Genomic DNA, 18,643 nt, shown 5'->3' with positions numbered 1-18,643 from the left:
AAAGTGGGTCTAAGCAACCCATAAATGAATTAAAATCCACTGTCATTGACACTGTCGACTAGTTCTAATGGCGAAAACATGCTTACATTTGCACGTAAATTAGGGCGAAAGCGAAAGGTCTGCTAAGTGCCCATAACTTGCTTTTTCACAAAGCGCTTCATTTGCAAGCTTTGCACGTGTATTCCATGTTCCCAATGCTGAATTTCCGTATAATTGGAGCTTGCGTTCGTGTACGGTGCACACTCCAAATTCGACAATGGTACGACTTCAACTGACTATCGAAGATCGAGGAAGGGCTATTGCTTGGCTTCAGGATGGCAATACGCAAAGAAATGTTGCTCTGAGACTTGGTGTCAGTCAGAGTGTCGTTGGCCGACTGTGGCAACGGTACCAAGCAACGAATTCTGTTCGAAATCGTCCACGTTCGGGAAGACCCCGAAGCACTACAAATAGAGAGGACCGCTACATCACCAATATGGCTCTACGTCAACGCACAACCACTGCACGCTGATTTCATGACAATCTGCGGACTGCGACTGGAACTCGAGTGTCTGATCAAACCATACGCAATCGTCTGAGAGCCAATAATCTACGCTGCCGTCGCCAGGCTGTTCGACCACCACTCCTACCACGTCACAGAACGGCCAGACATCACTGGTGCACACTTCATCTGCGGTGGCAACGTGTTCAGTGGGGTAGAGTGATGGTCACTGATGAGTCCAGGTTTAGTCTCCAGTCCAACGACGGTCGGGTTTGTGTCTACAGACGTCCTGGGGAGCGCTTCGCTGACGTTAACGTTAGACAACGTCACCGGTTCGGTGGTGGCAGCGTCATGGTGTGGGGCGGCATCTCTATCCACCACAGGACCCCCCTCTATGTGGTGGATGGCAATCTGAATGGAATCCGCTATCTGAATGAGATTATCCGGCCGTTGGTTCTCCCAGGCCTTCAGCAGATTGGCGGTGGGGCAGTTCTGCAGGATGACAATGCCAGACCCCACCGCGCCAGGGTGGTAACGGACTTTCTCAGACAACAAGGTATCACCAGGATGGATTGGCCAGCATATTCGCCTGACTTGGCCCCAATAGAGCACGCCTGGGACGAAATAGGTAAGAGAGTTCGGGATAACCATGCCCCTCCGGCCAACCTTCATGATCTGGGTCAACTTCTTATGGCAGAGTGGCAGGCCATTCCCCAAGAGTTCTTCAGACGTCTGATCAACAGCATGAGGCAACGATGTGTCGAGTGTATTCGCGCCAGGGGTGGATTCACACACTATTAAACGAATGTTCTAATGTGTAAAATCCATGTTTGACAACCTTCAACTTTGACAGCATGTTATGTTACTTTCTTGTATACAGTGACGTTTATTTCTGGGTTTTTTGTAAATATGGAACAATAAATAAAAATTTTGGTGTAGTTTACATCATCAATCTAATACACTCTGAAACTTATTTGGTTATAAATTTTTGACCCTTAAATTCTTTTGAGTAGTATATATTAACTAACCACTGGTGTCATAAGTGATATACAAACCTCTTCTCCCAGTACACCATGAGAGTGAGCAGTAACCTCCGTACAGTGATAACCATGAGGTACGTTATATATTAACTAACCACTGGTGTCATAAGTCATATACACATTTGTTATATTTTGCTTTCAGTCCTCTGGGCGAAGTGTTCCGTTCTCGTCTTCGTCAGTTCCCAGCCCTGGTAAACTGCTGCACTATAGAGTGGTTCAGTGAGTGGCCGGAGGATGCCCTCAAGTCAGTGGCGCTCCGATTCCTCGGAGATATTCCAGATCTTGACAGTTCCGATGAAGTTCTTAATGGCCTGGTGAGATAGTTGAATAATTACAAAATAACTAAACACATGGCCACTAGATGAATTTTAGTTTGTTAGCTTTTATCTCTTAAGTGCTAACAGTAAAAAGTTTTAAAGTTATGTGCAAGTTGCTTGTAATAATAAGGTTTTTTTTACTCTACCTGTGTATTAAGTGATTTATATTGTGCCAGAAGATTTCAGTATTTGTGTATGTTCTAAATCAGTATCTATTTTTAAAAGTTACGTTTGTTTTCTCTTTTTTAAAAACTGTTATTGCCTTTACTTGATAAAGTCAAAAGGCAATATATAGTTGTTACTTTTCCAGCAGCGGTATCAACTTTGGTGTTTAATTTCAATGTTAAGTTTTCACATTTAAACCCATTTCTCACAAACTGTAAGTTTTGTAGTTGCATCAATGAATGTTCATCTGATTGCATGTTAAAGTGAAAAATGTGAATTTAGTGTTGCAAGAAAAAGAAGACGATTATAGTAATAACAATAATAGTGTGGCACTCTGTCCTTCATTTGATATACTGAGCTCATTCTATAACATGCTATGTTGTTTTAGGTATCCGTATGTCAGGAAATCCACCAGTCTGTAGCCCAGAATTCAAAGCGTTTCCTCGCTGAGTTGTCTCGCTACAACTACGTGACACCAACAAGTTACCTCGAGCTACTGGGAATCTTCTCCAAGTTGGTTGGGATGAAGAAAATGGAACTGAACACATCACGGAAACGACTCAAGACTGGTCTAGACAAGGTTTGCTTATTTTTAACATGTTTACCTTTGTTTATTCACATGCTATTGAAGTTTGTCAAATGTCATAACTGTTTTGATACTCTCTGGGGGTGGGGGGCGGGATTTAGCTCAGTCGGTTGAGTGCTCGCACGAGGTGCTTGCGTTGCAGGATTGAACCACCTCGGTAGGATCCATTAAGCTGATTGGATTTTTTCTTGTTAGAACCAGTGCACCACAACTGGATAAATGCCTTGGTATGTACTTTGCTGTCTGTGGGCAAGTGCATATAAAAGATCCCTTGCTGCATTAGGAAAAATGTAGCGGGTTTCCTCTGATGACTACGAGTCAGAATTACCAAATGTTTGGCATCCAATAGCTGATGATTTATTAGTCAATGTGCTCCAGTGGTGTCATTAAACAAAACAAACTTTATTTATTTGATATTTTCTGTGTTGTAATGTTTTAGTTGTCATGGTAGAAAATGTGAAAAAATATTGATAAATCTTGTGAACTAGGCTATTGTGTTGATATTCTGTGTTGTAATATTCTTTTAGATGTCAAAGTAGAAAATTTAAAACAATAACTAAATTATATTTTCAGTTTACACCAATGTTAAATTGTTTTTTGTTTTTGTTTTTTTGTATACAAGTCAAGTACTAATTTAGACAGTGCTAAGAATATACATAATTTAATGAAGATTTTTATAGCAGTTTCAGCAAAACTGATGGCTTGTCATGCGTTTTATTATATATTATGAAATGTTTTGATTGCTCCATCAGTTATTACCACTTGATTTGAGTAGATGTATTGTATATTGTTGTTGCTTGTCTGTGTAGCTGCTGACCACAGCTGATGAGGTTGCTAAGCTGCAGGAAGAGCTGGCGACGATGCGCCCGCTATTGGAGGAAGCTGTCAAGGAGTCCATACAAACCATGGAGAAGATCTCTGTAGACACTGTAAGTCCATTGGAGTTCTCTACATCGATTGCTGGACTATTAATGTGAATACAGTGACTTTCAGATGTTAAACTGTTCTGAATGTGATAGTTTTATGTTCACATTAGCATACTAGTGCTGAGATAGTTGTATACCGATATTAGCAGGCTGTGATGGTTGTGTGTTGATATTTGCAAACTGATAGTTGTGTGTTGATATTTGCAGGCTGTGATAGTTGTGTGTTGATATTTGCAAACTGATAGTTGTGTGTTGATATTTGCAGGCTGTGATAGTTGTGTGTTGATATTTGCAAACTGATAGTTGTGTGTTGATATTTACAGGCTGTGATAGTTGTGTGTTGATATTTGCAAACTGATAGTTGTGTGTTGATATTTACAGGCTGTGATAGTTGTGTATTGATATTTGCAAACTGTTAGTTTTGTATTCATATTTGCAGGCTGTGATAGTTGTTTTGATATTTGCAGGCTGTGATAGTTGTGTGTTGATATTTGCAGGCTGTGATAGTTGTGTTTTGATATTTGCAGGCTGTGATAGTTGTGTGTTGATATTTGCAAACTGTTAGTTTTGTATTCATATTTGCAGGCTGTGATAGTTGTGTGTTGATATTAGCAGGCTGTGAGAGTTGTTTGTTGATATTTGCAGGCTGTGATAGTTGTGTTTTGATATTTGCAGGCTGTGATAGTTGTGTGTTGATATTTGCAAACTGATAGTTGTGTGTTGATATTTACAGGCTGTGATAGTTGTGTATTGATATTTGCAAACTGTTAGTTTTGTATTCATATTTGCAGGCTGTGATAGTTGTGTGTTGATATTTGCAGGCTGTGATAGTTGTGTGTTGATATTTACAGGCTGTGATAGTTGTGTGTTGATATTTACAGGCTGTGATAGTTGTGTGTTGATATTTGCAGGCTGTGATAGTTGTGTGTTGATATTTGCAGGCTGTGATAGTTGTGTGTTGATATTTGCAGGCTGTGATAGTTGTGTCTTGATATTTGCAGGCTGTGGCAGAAGAGACAAAAGCTATAGTGCAGAAGGAAGAGGCTCAAGCCTCGGTGAAGGCAAAGGAGACTCAGGCAATCGCTGATGATGCACAGCGTGACCTCAATGAAGCCCTCCCTGCTCTGGTTAGTCCCTGTGGGGCCCGTGCTTATAAAACTTTTACAGTCCAGACTCAATCTTTAATGAGGTCACACACATACAGTTTGTATGGCGTTACCATGACATTACCGTCTCAGACTCTATTAGAGTCTCGAGTCTAATGAGGTCACACACATACAGTTTGTATGGCGTTGTCATGACGTTACTGTCTCAAACTCTATTAGAGTCTCGAGTCTAATGAGGTCACACACATACAGTTTATATGGCGTTGTCATGACGTTACTGTCTCAGACTATTAGAGTCTCGAGTCTAGACTCTAAAAGGTTTATAAGCACCAGGCCTGATGTACTGGCTCAAATAACAGTAAAATACAAAAACTAGTGTCAGGAACACCAGAGATAATTGTATGATATCATTTATGCTTAAAGTTGTAACAAATATGTTAAAGGTAAAAATGTAATTCGGGTTATTTTCCAGTAATGAATATAACTTATTAAACAAACAAATTTATGATATGGTAATTTACAAAAATTAATTAAATGTATGCTTTTTCAAAAGAAAATAATATTATGAAGAGTTTTTTATTTGTTTGTTTATATATAGTAAGATGAGTGTTTTGTTTGTATGTACATGTGACTGTTTTCAGGATGCTGCCCTCGCCAGTTTGAAGTCTCTCAACAAGACTGACGTGGTGGAGGTGCGTGCGCTGCAACGACCCCCTGATGGCGTGCGCATGGTCATTGAGGCGGTCAGCATCATGAAGTCTGTGAAGCCAAAACGAATCCCTGGAGACAAGGTTTGTCATCAGTCGCCAACAGTCGATTTCACGATACGCATATTAAAATAGAGCTTTCTTAAACTCGAAAAGTTAATTGATGTGTGTGACCAGAAATGATATGTGAAAGAATATATGGTAAAAACTAAAATCATCTATTTCAGTAACTTAACTTACTTCATCATATATGTGGGCGGGACGTAGTCCAGTGGTAAAGCACGGGTTTGTCTATGATCAATCCCTGTCAGTGGGCCCATTGGGCTATTTCTCATTCCAGTCAGTATACTGCGACTAGTATATCAACGGCCACGGTATGTGCTGTCCTATTTGTGGGATGGTGCATATAAGATTCCTGGCTACTAATAAAAAAAATGTAGCAGATTTCCTCTAAGACCATATGTCAAAATTACCAAATGTTTGACATCCATAATAAATGAATGTGCTCTAGTGGTGTCGTTAAACAAAACAAACTTTAACTTTTAATGACATTTGCAGCATGATTGCTATTTGATTAGAGATGATTATGTTACAATGAAGTAGTTAGTCACTGTGTTGTGTGGTTCCAGCCGGGCGTCAAGGTGGATGACTACTGGGAGCCAGGCAAGGCTCTGCTGCAGGACCCGGGCAAGTTCCTCGAGAGTCTCTTCAAGTATGACAAGGACAACATCCCCGACGAGGCCATCAAGCGCATCCAGCCGTACATCGACGACGACGCCTTCCAGCCGGCCAACATCGCCAAGGTGTCCAAAGCCTGTACATCCATCTGCCAATGGGTGCGCGCCATGCACAAGTACCATTTCGTAGCCAAGGGTGTGGCACCCAAGCGGGAGAAGCTGCGCGTCGCCCAGGAGGAACTGGCAGAGACGCAGCGCATCCTGGATGAGGCAAAGGCAAGGCTGCAGGAGGTGGAGGATGGCATCGCGACTCTGCAGGCCAAGTACGACGACTGCGTGCGCAAGAAGGAAGATCTCGAGTTCAAGTGTGCCGAGTGCGAGGGCAGACTCACCAGGGCTGACAAGGTTAGCGAATCACATTTATAGTAATAATAATCTGTATTGAAAGACTCTGACACATTCAGTACAAATAGAGACTGGTCTCCCATATGGTCTTCTCTAAGCTATATCTACATTTAATATACATAAACAAAATTCCCTCAAATTTAAAACACTTACATGTCACTATTGTGTTAGGACAAACAAAATAAATTTCTTGTCTCTGGTCAGAGCATATACTGATTTTGACCCTCTGGCATCCACCTTTTTTCTTTTTTCTCCCGCGGTATGACAGATTTTTGCTATGACGTACATGTAAAACCACATTTGGAGCCAAAATGCCATCGCACATGAACTAGGACGTGCATTCTGATTTAAATGTGCCCCTTATTTCGGTATCAAATATACCCACCTTATCTGTGCAATCCATGCTTTTAAAAAAAGAAAAGAAAAAAAAGCTGCATTGCTGCATCACAATCTGAAACTTTGGTCTGACCAGACGCATGACCTTTTTTTTGGTGGGAGGGGGCCTTAAATGTGCCATCTGTGATTTTTAATTTATCTGACCTGTCAAATTTACTAACATTGTTGTTTTTAATTATAAATGTTTTCAGGCTTTTTTGTTTTTATTTTCAGTTGAAAAAAATAATTACATGTATATTGAATAATTGGGATTGTATTTTGTGTAAAACGTACATTTCAATTAGCAGGGATTACAACTTACTGACAATAATCATAGTTACTGTTACTGAAATAAATTAGTGTTGCATAATGTCTGTGATGTTTAAGTACCACTGTAACTGTACCACTACAAGTTGTCAAGTGGCTGTATGGTTTGATTGTGTGTTCAGTGGGTACTGACAAGGTGTTGGTGTTTTCTTGTTCTCTAGTTGATTGGTGGTCTGGCTGACGAGAAGGAGAGATGGAAGGAATCGGTCGAGCGGCTCGAGAACATCATTGACAACATTGTGGGCGACGTTCTCATTTCATCAGGATTCATCGCCTACCTCGGACCATTTTCAGTGGGTTTGGTTTATATACAGAATAATACATGAGTTAGATACCATTTATTTCACAACAAGTTGTTTTAACGAGCGAAAGCGAGTTTGATATGTTTTTAAACAATGAGTTGTGAAATAAACGATATCTAACAGACATGAATGTATTATTCCAGGATTGTCAGGTTAACTATACGTCTCAATGTAATCAATTTCCATTGTGTAGTTTTTCATAGGATGTATGGTAGTGGTGACCTGGTCATCAATTAGGAACAGCCAGTCATATGTCTTGAAATTGTTAACACATGTACATGTGTAAACATCCATGTGTTATCAAAAATAATACATTGTGTTCTCACCAAGGGGTGTGTAAGAAAATGCGTTATTATGTTAACACAAAATGATATAGATTATCTGTAATGTAATGTAATGTAATGTAATGTAATGTAATGTAATGTAATGTATCTGAACACATCACATATACCTGAATGACAGAACCATAATACATGATTAACGTCGTATATCTGCTCAAAGCAGTCCAATGGGCATTTGGCAAAATAGTGGTTGATTCCATGAATCTCTATCTAGTGCCTTGTCTGTAGGACGACAGCCACTCTCAAGGAGATCCCGTACTGTGATATGGATATTTCATCACTCTTGCACTGCCACAAAGGGGACTGCCACTCCTAGACTAGTTTACTACATCAAAAACCAGCACCGGATAATGCTCACTGGAATAAGTACAGTTGTGATGACATGCACTCATGAATCACTGTCATATTATGTTACCATATAAATGTCTATATGTTTGAGGTCTAACATCCTTGTCAGTACACTTTGGTTTATCTTATATACAGGCACAGTAGTATATTTACATGAAAAGATGTATCTTGTGTTAGACAAGATTTTGATATGTTTTCTAATGTTCGACTTCTGTATTTTATGAATTGTGCAACTAGATGAATATCAAGTTTTCTCTACCATGTCAGTATCTTGTTCCAGGGTGAATATCGTGCTGATATGCAAGCGGAGTGGATTGTGGAGCTGGATAAGTTCAAGGTGCCGCGGACAGAGGACCCAACACTCGTCTCCACGATGAGCGACCCGGTCAAAGTGCGCAACTGGCAGATCGCCGGTCTGCCTAAAGACAGTCTGTCGGTGGAGAACGGGGTCATCGTCCAGTTCTCCAGCCGCTGGCCACTCTTCATCGACCCACAGGGCCAGGCCAACAAGTGGGTGAAAAACATGGTGAGGAGGCTTCAGTCATCTTGTGTTATACCTCTCACAGGAAACTTAGTCCCATAGCATACACCTCTCATACAGTCACAGCTTTGTATTATTTTTATATTTGATGACTGATTACAAATATTTGATGCTCAATTACAGAAGTACACATTTAATGTTGGGTGTCGGACATGGCTTTGAGATGCATGATCTGCTGGGTGTCGGACATGGCTTTGAAATGCATGATCTGCTGGGTGTCGGACATGGCTTTGAGATGCATGATCTGCTGGGTGTCAGACATGGCTTTCTGCTGGGTGTCGGACATGGCTTTGAGATGCATGATCTGCTGGGTGTCGGACATGGCTTTGAGATGCCTGATCTGCTGGGTGTCGGACATGGCTTTGAGATGCATGATCTGCTGGGTGTCGGACATGGCTTTGAGATGCATGATCTGCTGGGTGTTGGACATGGCTTTGAGATGCATGATCTGCTGGGTGTCGGACATGGCTTTGAGATGCATGATCTGCTGGGTGTCGGACATGGCTTTGAGATGCCTGATCTGCTGGGTGTCAGACATGGCTTTCTGCTGGGTGTCAGACATGGCTTTGAGATGCATGATCTGCTGGGTGTCGGACATGGCTTTGAGATGCATGATCTGCTGGGTGTTGGACATGGCTTTGAGATGCATGATCTGCTGGGTGTCGGACATGGCTTTGAGATGCATGATCTGCTGGGTGTCGGACATGGCTTTGAGATGCCTGATCTGCTGGGTGTCAGACATGGCTTTCTGCTGGGTGTCAGACATGGCTTTCTGCTGGGTGTCGGACATGGCTTTGAGATCATTGATCTGCTGGGTGTCGGACATGGCTTTGAGATGCATGATCTGCTGGGTGTCGGACATGGCTTTCTGCTGGGTGTCGGACATGGCTTTGAGATCATTGATCTGCTGGGTGTCGGACATGGCTTTGAGATGCGTGATCTGCTGGGTGTCGGACATGGCTTCGAGATGCCTGATCTGCTGGGTGTCGGACATGGCTTCGAGATGCCTGATCTGCTGGGTGTCGGACATGGCTTCGAGATGCCTGATCTGCTGGGTGTCGGACATGGCTTTCTGCTGGGTGTCGGACATGGCTTTGAGATGCAAGATCTGCTGGGTGTCGGACATGGCTTTGAGATGCCTGATCTGCTGGGTGTCAGACATGGCTTTCTGCTGGGTGTCGGACATGGCTTTGAGATGCCTGATCTGTTGGGTGTCGGACATGGCTTTGAGATGCGTGATCTGCTGGGTGTCGGACATGGCTTTGAGATGCGTGATCTGCTGGGTGTCGGACATGGCTTTGAGATGCATGATCTGCTGGGTGTCGGACATGGCTTTGAGATGCATGATCTGCTGGGTGTCGGACATGGCTTTGAGATGCCTGATCTGCTGGGTGTCAGACATGGCTTTCTGCTGGGTGTCGGACATGGCTTTGAGATGCATGATCTGCTGGGTGTCGGACATGGCTTTGAGATGCATGATCTGCTGGGTGTCGGACATGGCTTTGAGATGCATGATCTGCTGGGTGTCGGACATGGCTTTGAGATGCCTGATCTGCTGGGTGTCAGACATGGCTTTCTGCTGGGTGTCGGACATGGCTTTGAGATGCCTGATCTGTTGGGTGTCGGACATGGCTTTGAGATGCATGATCTGCTGGGTGTCGGACATGGCTTTGAGATGCATGATCTGCTGGGTGTCGGACATGGCTTTGAGATGCATGATCTGCTGGGTGTCGGACATGGCTTTGAGATGCATGATCTGCTGGGTGTCGGACATGGCTTTGAGATGCCTGATCTGCTGGGTGTCGGACATGGCTTTGAGATCATTGATCTGCTGGGTGTCGGACATGGCTTTGAGATCATTGATCTGCTGGGTGTCGGACATGGCTTTGAGATGCGTGATCTGCTGGGTGTCGGACATGGCTTTGAGATCATTGATCTGCTGGGTGTCGGACATGGCTTCGAGATGCATGATCTGCTGGGTGTCGGACATGGCTTCGAGATGCGTGATCTGCTGGGTGTCGGACATGGCTTTGAGATCATTGATCTGCTGGGTGTCGGACATGGCTTCGAGATGCCTGATCTGCTGGGTGTCAGACATGGCTTTGAGATCATTGATCTGCTGGGTGTCGGACATGGCTTTGAGATGCATGATCTGCTGGGTGTCGGACATAGCTTTGAGATGCCTGATCTGCTGGGTGTCAGACATGGCTTTGAGATGCCTGATCTGCTGGGTGTCGGACATTGATCTGCTGGGTGTCGGACATGGCTTTGAGATGCGTGATCTGCTGGGTGTCGGACATGGCTTTGAGATGCATGATCTGCTGGGTGTTGGACATGGCTTTGAGATTGCTGGGTGTCGGACATTGCTTTCTGCTGGGTGTCGGACATGGCTTTGAGATGCATGATCTGCTGGGTGTCAGACATGGCTTTGAGATGCATGATCTGCTGGGTGTCGGACATGGCTTTGAGATGCGTGATCTGCTGGGTGTCGGACATGGCTTTGAGATGCCTGATCTGCTGGGTGTCGGACATGGCTTTGAGATGCATGATCTGCTGGGTGTCGGACATGGCTTTGAGATGCATGATCTGCTGGGTGATTGATTCCAGTGAAGTATTGCAAGTGAACACGACCATTAGCTGTGATCTGCTTCTTATGCACTGTCTATAGAGTATTTGAAGCATTTTATCAGTCATTACTGGGAAACAAAACCAAATTAACACTTTATTTGCCATCTTTGAGTTTCATTGTTAATGTTATTACTTTCAGGAACGTGACAATTCTATCGATGTGATCAAACTGTCTGACAGAGATTTCCTCCGAAGTCTAGAAAATGCTGTGCGATTTGGCAAACCATGTCTTCTGGAGAACATTGACACTGAGCTTGACCCTGCCTTGGAGCCCATCCTCCTGAGACAGGTAAACATTGACCTGATGGTCGTCATGTAGGTAATGATTTTAAACTGATAATCCATTCCCATACATATTCCAGGGCTGGCCCTGTTTTACAAAGTGATCTCAGCACCAACATCACTTTAAGTGCATAAGGTAGTTATGTACATAGATACTCTTAGTGATAAGATCATTTTGTAAAACGGGGCTCTTTTAAATTGTTTAATTTAAGTGCTGGAATGTGGTAACTTACCTATGCCTATAGTTTATTGAAATTATTACATAATGAAAATATATTGGTATTTTTATTGGTCAAAAACCAGTCACATGACTTTCTGTAAATTGTGATATTGTCATGAGATGGTCCCATCGGTCCAATGAAAAGTGATATTGCTCTGGGAGATTTAACCATTGAAATTAAAGATGAGACAAAATTCTATCCAATTAATGAGTAGGTAGCATAATGCAACGTCAGTCTGCTAATTCTAATGTAAACAACCACACGCTTGTGACAAAATGCTTTGCTGTCCTTCAACAAAAAAATAACTTTATTCATACTGAGTTTAATTCTGCAAATACAACAAAGACAAGGTCAGTAATTGTCAAATTGTGTTAGGAATATCTTATAGATTTAGAAACATACATGATACATCAAAATGCAGTTGGAATCGGCACTCTCAGGATTTTGTTACAAATAAAAAATGCATTTGGAGGTAATCAGTAACTATTCAGTTTAAATGTCTGTACAGATTTATTATATTTTGGTTTTTACTTTGTTATTAATATGATTTTGACACTCTTGCTGGTCATAGTGTCTCTAATTTAACTTCAGTTTTGGTAATGTTTCAGCTGTTTATTTCCTCATTCCTCTGCTTGTCATACATCATCATAGGATTACTTGACGTCATTAAATCTCATTAGTTAGAACGCATTTTGTGGGAAGTTATAAGAATTAGCGTATTTCAATTCTGATAAATAAAGCAGTAATGTATGAGTTAATGGATTTTATTGTGTAATAAAACAATTATTGACCTTATTTCGGGCAATATCAATTTCTTCAGTCCATAAAACCTGATATTGCCCTCAATGATGGTCAATAATTGATAAGAAAAACATTTGTTAAAAATTGTTATTAATTGAATCATTTCCAATAACGGTTTAAAATTCAAATATGTGTAATCAAAGTAAACCCTAACATGTTGCGATTACATTTGTATCTGAAGACTGATGCAGATCGCTGTTACTGAACAGGTTTCAATAATGAGAAATATTAATAATCTAAATGTTTTTACGTCTAAATATGTAATGACATTGTGTTCAACATGCATATTCTTTCCATTTGACAAAGCTGGGCCGTGTAAGTATGTTATCCGAGAATGACTTCATAAATCAGTCATGATGTCACAGAGTTGTTCTCCCACTTCATGGCATTAGAATATTGAATAAGCATGTTTAATCACATTATGATGGAATTTATGCATGGGACATATATAGATTACTACATAAGTGGTTGTTAATTTATCTTACAACAATTTGTTTCAAAACAAATCTATTGAACAAAAATGGGGTGGGGGATACGTTTTAAAATGAGTTGTAAGGTAGTACTAAACCAAATAACTTCTGGCTGGGTCAAAGTTCGTGGTGCACCAAACTTTTGATAGAGAAGTTCACACCACAAATCCTGTGATAAATGTGAATGTATTGGGTGTTTCATCTGGGCAAAAAATGTATGCAATTTTATTTCATCTAGTACCACTGTGTCAATTAGCCTTGTGCTTGAAACCTGTTAAAAAAAAGTACTCAAATTTTATGCGGAACTAGGGTAGTCATAGATGCTACCCGTTATCTCTGAAATAAGCAGCTTCACCCCCATTTTTTTCTGATTCACTTTAAGAGTGAGGGGTGGTAATATTTATATCTGTGGTGTTTATGTCGATTGCTATGCTTTAGGTAGGAGTTTTAGCCACATACATTGTTGTCAGTGGTATTTGATTTGGTAGTATACACCCTTTAAGGTATCTAACATTACTGTAGTATTCTGTTATCCAAAACCAGGTTTAAAATACATTTTAACTTCTTTTCCAACTAAAACCTATTTACTGCATTTGTGCTTGAAATTAACTTTTATTACCCATATGGTTAAATATGTCTTTGTACATATCAAAGTGATACGTCCCACTAGAATGCCAAGTGGGACGTAGCACTTCAACGTGACATGATGACATCATTGATTGGCACACTATAACCTTACAGGAACGTCAACTAAATGAGTTGAATGAGAATTAAGATGGATTATGGGTAATAAATAAGATATTAAACTCTCTGTCATTTCCTATCATGCTAAAGCTTGTGACAATTGGACATAAGCATGATATGGATATCCTGTAAATGTGTCACAAAGCATTCCATTTCAAGTTAACTTTACATCACAGATCAGTACATTTAGAGTATACTTATTTGGCTGTGGTGACTGGGTCATCATCTAATACCAGCCAATCATATGTGTTTAAATTTATAACACATTTGTGTTACTGCCATGTGATATCATAAATAAAACATATTGTTTTCACCAAGGGATGTGTAAGAATTAAGATTAATAGTATTTTTTTCACCAATCTTGTGTTTGTTTATTCACTTGGTATGAAGCATGAAGTAGGTGAATGTATGTGATATCTGTGCAAGTATAAGGCATTTTTCCCACACACAGTTTTCACCCATGACTACTTCACAGTTTTCATCCAGTCAGACATTTGTTTCTGGACCTTTCTTCTTCTTCACAATGCCTGAAGATATTGAGATGAATTTTTGTATATGTACTGTTAGAAATGAAGTTAATTTTCATGGTGATTTACCCATTTTTCAAAGAGTTATCGCCTGTGGTCTTAAGAGACACAGAAATTGTTTGAGCTCGATGGGGGACATGTATTGCTTTAGCAGTACTCTCAGAATGTCTGTTGTTAGGAGAGATTAACTAATATATTATCCTTTTACACTAATCACCTCTCTTAAGTCCACTGTGACATATTATTCATCTTTTAAATCTAGGATCAAATAGCTACGATGAAGATGGTTTGGGTTTATTTTTATGTGTGTAGATATTGTCAATATGTATGGGTGGATGATTATGGTGGATGATACACTCAACAAACAAAACAACAACAACATATGTTGGTAACAGTGAAAGCTATATATGCATAAACATTTCATTTTTTTATATATATATCCTGAATTTCTTTCCAGATCACAGGTATGTTTCAAGTATAATAAACAGAAAACAATTATGTGATTTTCTTGTTTGTGCTGAACTGTTCTGTGTTCTATACACACAGTAATTTCTTAGACCTTCAATACCCGCAGCATTTGTTAGGTGGACTGATTACCAAGTAGACCTGTATAGCACACATTATGTTGCCTGTTTTCAGACGTTCAAACAACAAGGTAGCACAGTTATCAAGCTGGGAGATGCTGTTATTCCATACCACGACGACTTCAAGTTCTACATCACAACCAAACTTCCAAACCCACACTACACGCCAGAGGTGTCGACAAAAGTGACACTCGTCAACTTCACGCTCTCTCCTAGGTCAGTACATGGTGGATATTGTTGTAGCAGATCAGTATGATTTATACTATGTTCTACTCTGTACAGTAGTCTGGTGGATATTGTCCTAGCAGATCTGTATGATTTATACAATGTTCTACTAAGTACAGTAGTCTGGTGGATATTGTCCTAGCAGATCTGTATGATTTATACGATGTTCTACTAAGTACAGTAGTCTGGTGGATATTGTTGTAGCAGATCTGTATGATTTATACAATGTTCTACTAAGTACTGTAGTCTGGTTTATATTGTCTAGCAGATCTGTATGATTTATACAATGTTCTACTAAGTACAGTAGTCTGGTGGATATTGTCCTAGCAGATCTGTATGATTTATACAATGTTCTACTCTGTACAGTAATCTGGTAGATATTGTGGTAGCAGACCTGTATGATTTTGTACAATGTTCTACCAAGTAGAGTAGTCTGGTGGATATTGTGGTAGCAGACCTGTATGATTTACATAATGTTTTCTCTGTACAGTGGGTAGTGTGGTAGAACTGTATGATTTAGATAATGTTTTCTCTGTACAGTGGGTAGTGTGGTAGAACTGTATGATTTGCATACTGTTTTCTCTGTACAGTGGGTAGTGTGGTAGAACTGTATGATTTAGATACTGTTTTCTCTGTACAGTGGGTAGTGTGGTAGAACTGTATGATTTACATAATGTTTTCTCTGTACAGTGGGTAGTGTGGTAGAACTGTATGATTTACATAATGTTTTCTCTGTACAGTGGGTAGTGTGGTAGAACTATGATTTAGATAATGTTTTCTCTGTACAGTGGGTAGTGTGGTAGAACTATGATTTAGATGTTTTCTCTGTACAGTGGGTAGTGTGGTAGAACTATGATTTAGATAATGTTTTCTCTGTACAGTGGGTAGTGTGGTCTGTACAGTGGGTAGTGTGGTAGACCTGTATGACTTGCGTAATACGTCCTCTGTACGGTGGGTAGTGTGGTAGACCACAGTAAATCAAGGTACACTCCTTCTTAGCAGACATGACAGCCATTCAGACACTGGAGTAAATCAAGATACACTCTCTCTAGCAGACAGAGCCATTCAGTAAATCAAGATACACTTCTCTAGCAGACAGAGCCATTCAGTAAATCAAGGTACACTTCTCTAGCAGACAGAGCCATTCAGTAAATCAAGGTACACTTAGCAGACAGAGCCATTCTAGCAGACAGAGCACTTCTTCAGTAAATCATTCAGTAAATCACTACACTTCTCTCAGTAAATCAAGGTACACTTCTCTAGCAGACAGAGCCATTCAGTAAATCAAGGTACACTTCTCTAGCACAGCCAGCAGTAAATCAAGGTACACTTCTCTAGCAGACAGAGCCATTCAGTAAATCAAGGTACACTTCTTTAGCAGACATAGCCATTCAGTAAATCAAGGTACACTTCTCTAGCAGACAGAGCCATTCAGTAAATCAAGGTACACTTCTCTAGCAGACAGAGCCACAGTAAATCAAGGTACACTTCTCTAGCAGACAGAGCCATTCAGTAAATCAAGGTACACTTCTCTAGCAGAGCCATCAGTAAATCAAGGTACACTTCTCTAGCAGACAGAGCCATTCAGTAAATCAAGGTACACTTCTTTAGCAGACATAGCCATTCAGTAAATCAAGGTACACTTCTCTAGCATCCACAGTAAATCAAGGTACACTTCTCTAGCATCCAGAGCCATTCAGTAAATCAAGTACACTTCTCTAGCAGACAGAGCCATTCAGTAAATCAAGGTACACTTCTCTAGCAGACAGAGCCATTCAGTAAATCAAGGTACACTTCTCTAGCAGAGCCAGAGCCATTCTAGCATCCAGCCAGTAAATCAAGGTACACTTCTAGCAGACTAGCCATTCAGTAAATCAAGGTACACTTCTCTAGCAGACAGAGCCATTCAGTAAATCAAGGTACACTTCTCTAGCAGACAGAGCCATTTAGTAAATCAAGGTACACTTCTCTAGCAGACAGAGCCATTCAGTAAATCAAGGTACACTTCTCTAGCAGACAGAGCCATTCAGTAAATCAAGGTACACTTCTCTAGCAGACAGAGCCATTCAGTAAATCAAGGTACACTTCTCTAGCAGACAGAGCCATTCAGTAAATCAAGGTACACTTCTCTAGCAGACAGCCATTCAGTAAATCAAGGTACACTTCTCTAGCAGACATAGCCATTCAGTAAATCAAGGTACACTTCTCTAGCAGACAGAGCCATTCAGTAAATCAAGGTACACTTCTCTAGCAGACAGAGCCATTCAGTAAATCAAGGTACACTTCTCTAGCATCCACAGTAAATCAAGGTACACTTCTCTAGCATCCACAGTAAATCAAGGTACACTTCTTTAGCAGACAGAGCCATTCAGTAAATCAAGGTACACTTCTCTAGCAGACAGAGCCATTTAGTAAATCAAGGTACACTTCTCTAGCATCCAGAGCCATTCAGTAAATCAAGGTACACTTCTTTAGCAGACAGAGCCATTCAGTAAATCAAGGTACACTTCTCTAGCAGACAGAGCCATTCAGTAAATCAAGGTACACTTCTCTAGCAGACAGAGCCATTTAGTAAATCAAGGTACACTGCTAGCATCCTCAGTAAATCAAGATACACTTCTCTAGCAGACAGAGCCATTCAGTAAATCAAGGTACACTTCTCTAGCAGACAGAGCCATTCAGTAAATCAAGGTACACTTCTCTAGCAGACAGAGCCATTCAGTAAATCAAGGTACACACTCTAGCTCAGTACTTCTCTAGCAGACAGAGCCATTCAGTAAATCAAGGTACACTTCTCTAGCATCCAGAGCCATTCAGTAAATCAAGGTACACTTCTCTAGCAGACAGAGCCATTCAGTAAATCAAGGTACACTTCTCTAGTAGCCATTCAGTAAATCAAGGTACACTTCTCTAGCATCCACAGTAGTACACTTCTCTAGCATCCAGCCAAGTAAATCAAGGTACACTTCTCTAGCAGACAGAGCCCAGTAAATCAGTACACTTCTAAATCAAGGTACACTTCTCTAGCATCCACAGTAAATCAAGGTACACTTCTCTAGCATCCACAGTAAATCAAGGTACACTTCTCTAGCAGACATAGCCATTCAGTAAATCAAGGTACACTTCTCTAGCAGACAGAGCCATTCAGTAAATCAAGATACACTTCTCTAGCAGACAGAGCCATTCAGTAAATCAAGGTACACTTCTCTAGCAGACAGAGCCATTCAGTAAATCAAGGTACACTTCTCTAGCAGACAGAGCCATTCAGTAAATCAAGGTACACTTCTCTAGCATCCAGAGCCATTCAGTAAATCAAGGTACACTTCTCTAGCAGACAGAGCCATTCAGTAAATCAAGGTACACTTCTCTAGCATCCAGAGCCATTCAGTAAATCAAGGTACACTTCTTTAGCAGAGATAGCCATTCAGTAAATCAAGATACACTTCTCTAGCAGACAGAGCCATTTAGTAAATCAAGGTACACTTCTCTAGCATCCACAGTAAATCAAGGTACACTT

The 18,643-nt window shown here is 40.8% G+C and overlaps 1 protein-coding gene across 1 annotated transcript in view; it reads left to right on the top strand.

The window, feature by feature from the left end:
- LOC121370223 (dynein heavy chain 1, axonemal-like) overlaps positions 1-18,643 on the top strand; it is a 175,400-nt gene that overhangs the window by 103,617 nt on the left and 53,140 nt on the right. The window contains exons 53-62 of the mRNA XM_041495345.1: positions 1,664-1,835; positions 2,392-2,583; positions 3,399-3,518; positions 4,517-4,642; positions 5,263-5,412; positions 5,958-6,410; positions 7,274-7,405; positions 8,384-8,629; positions 11,412-11,561; positions 14,957-15,151. Of these exons, the coding sequence (XP_041351279.1) occupies positions 1,664-1,835; positions 2,392-2,583; positions 3,399-3,518; positions 4,517-4,642; positions 5,263-5,412; positions 5,958-6,410; positions 7,274-7,405; positions 8,384-8,629; positions 11,412-11,561; positions 14,957-15,151 (1,936 nt within the window). The remainder of the gene's footprint in view (positions 1-1,663; positions 1,836-2,391; positions 2,584-3,398; positions 3,519-4,516; positions 4,643-5,262; positions 5,413-5,957; positions 6,411-7,273; positions 7,406-8,383; positions 8,630-11,411; positions 11,562-14,956; positions 15,152-18,643) is intronic.

Source organism: Gigantopelta aegis, chromosome 4 (genome assembly GCF_016097555.1).
Source record: "Gigantopelta aegis isolate Gae_Host chromosome 4, Gae_host_genome, whole genome shotgun sequence".
NCBI classification, from domain to species: domain Eukaryota; kingdom Metazoa; phylum Mollusca; class Gastropoda; order Neomphalida; family Peltospiridae; genus Gigantopelta; species Gigantopelta aegis.
This window is presented reverse-complemented; position numbering and strand designations above follow the sequence as displayed.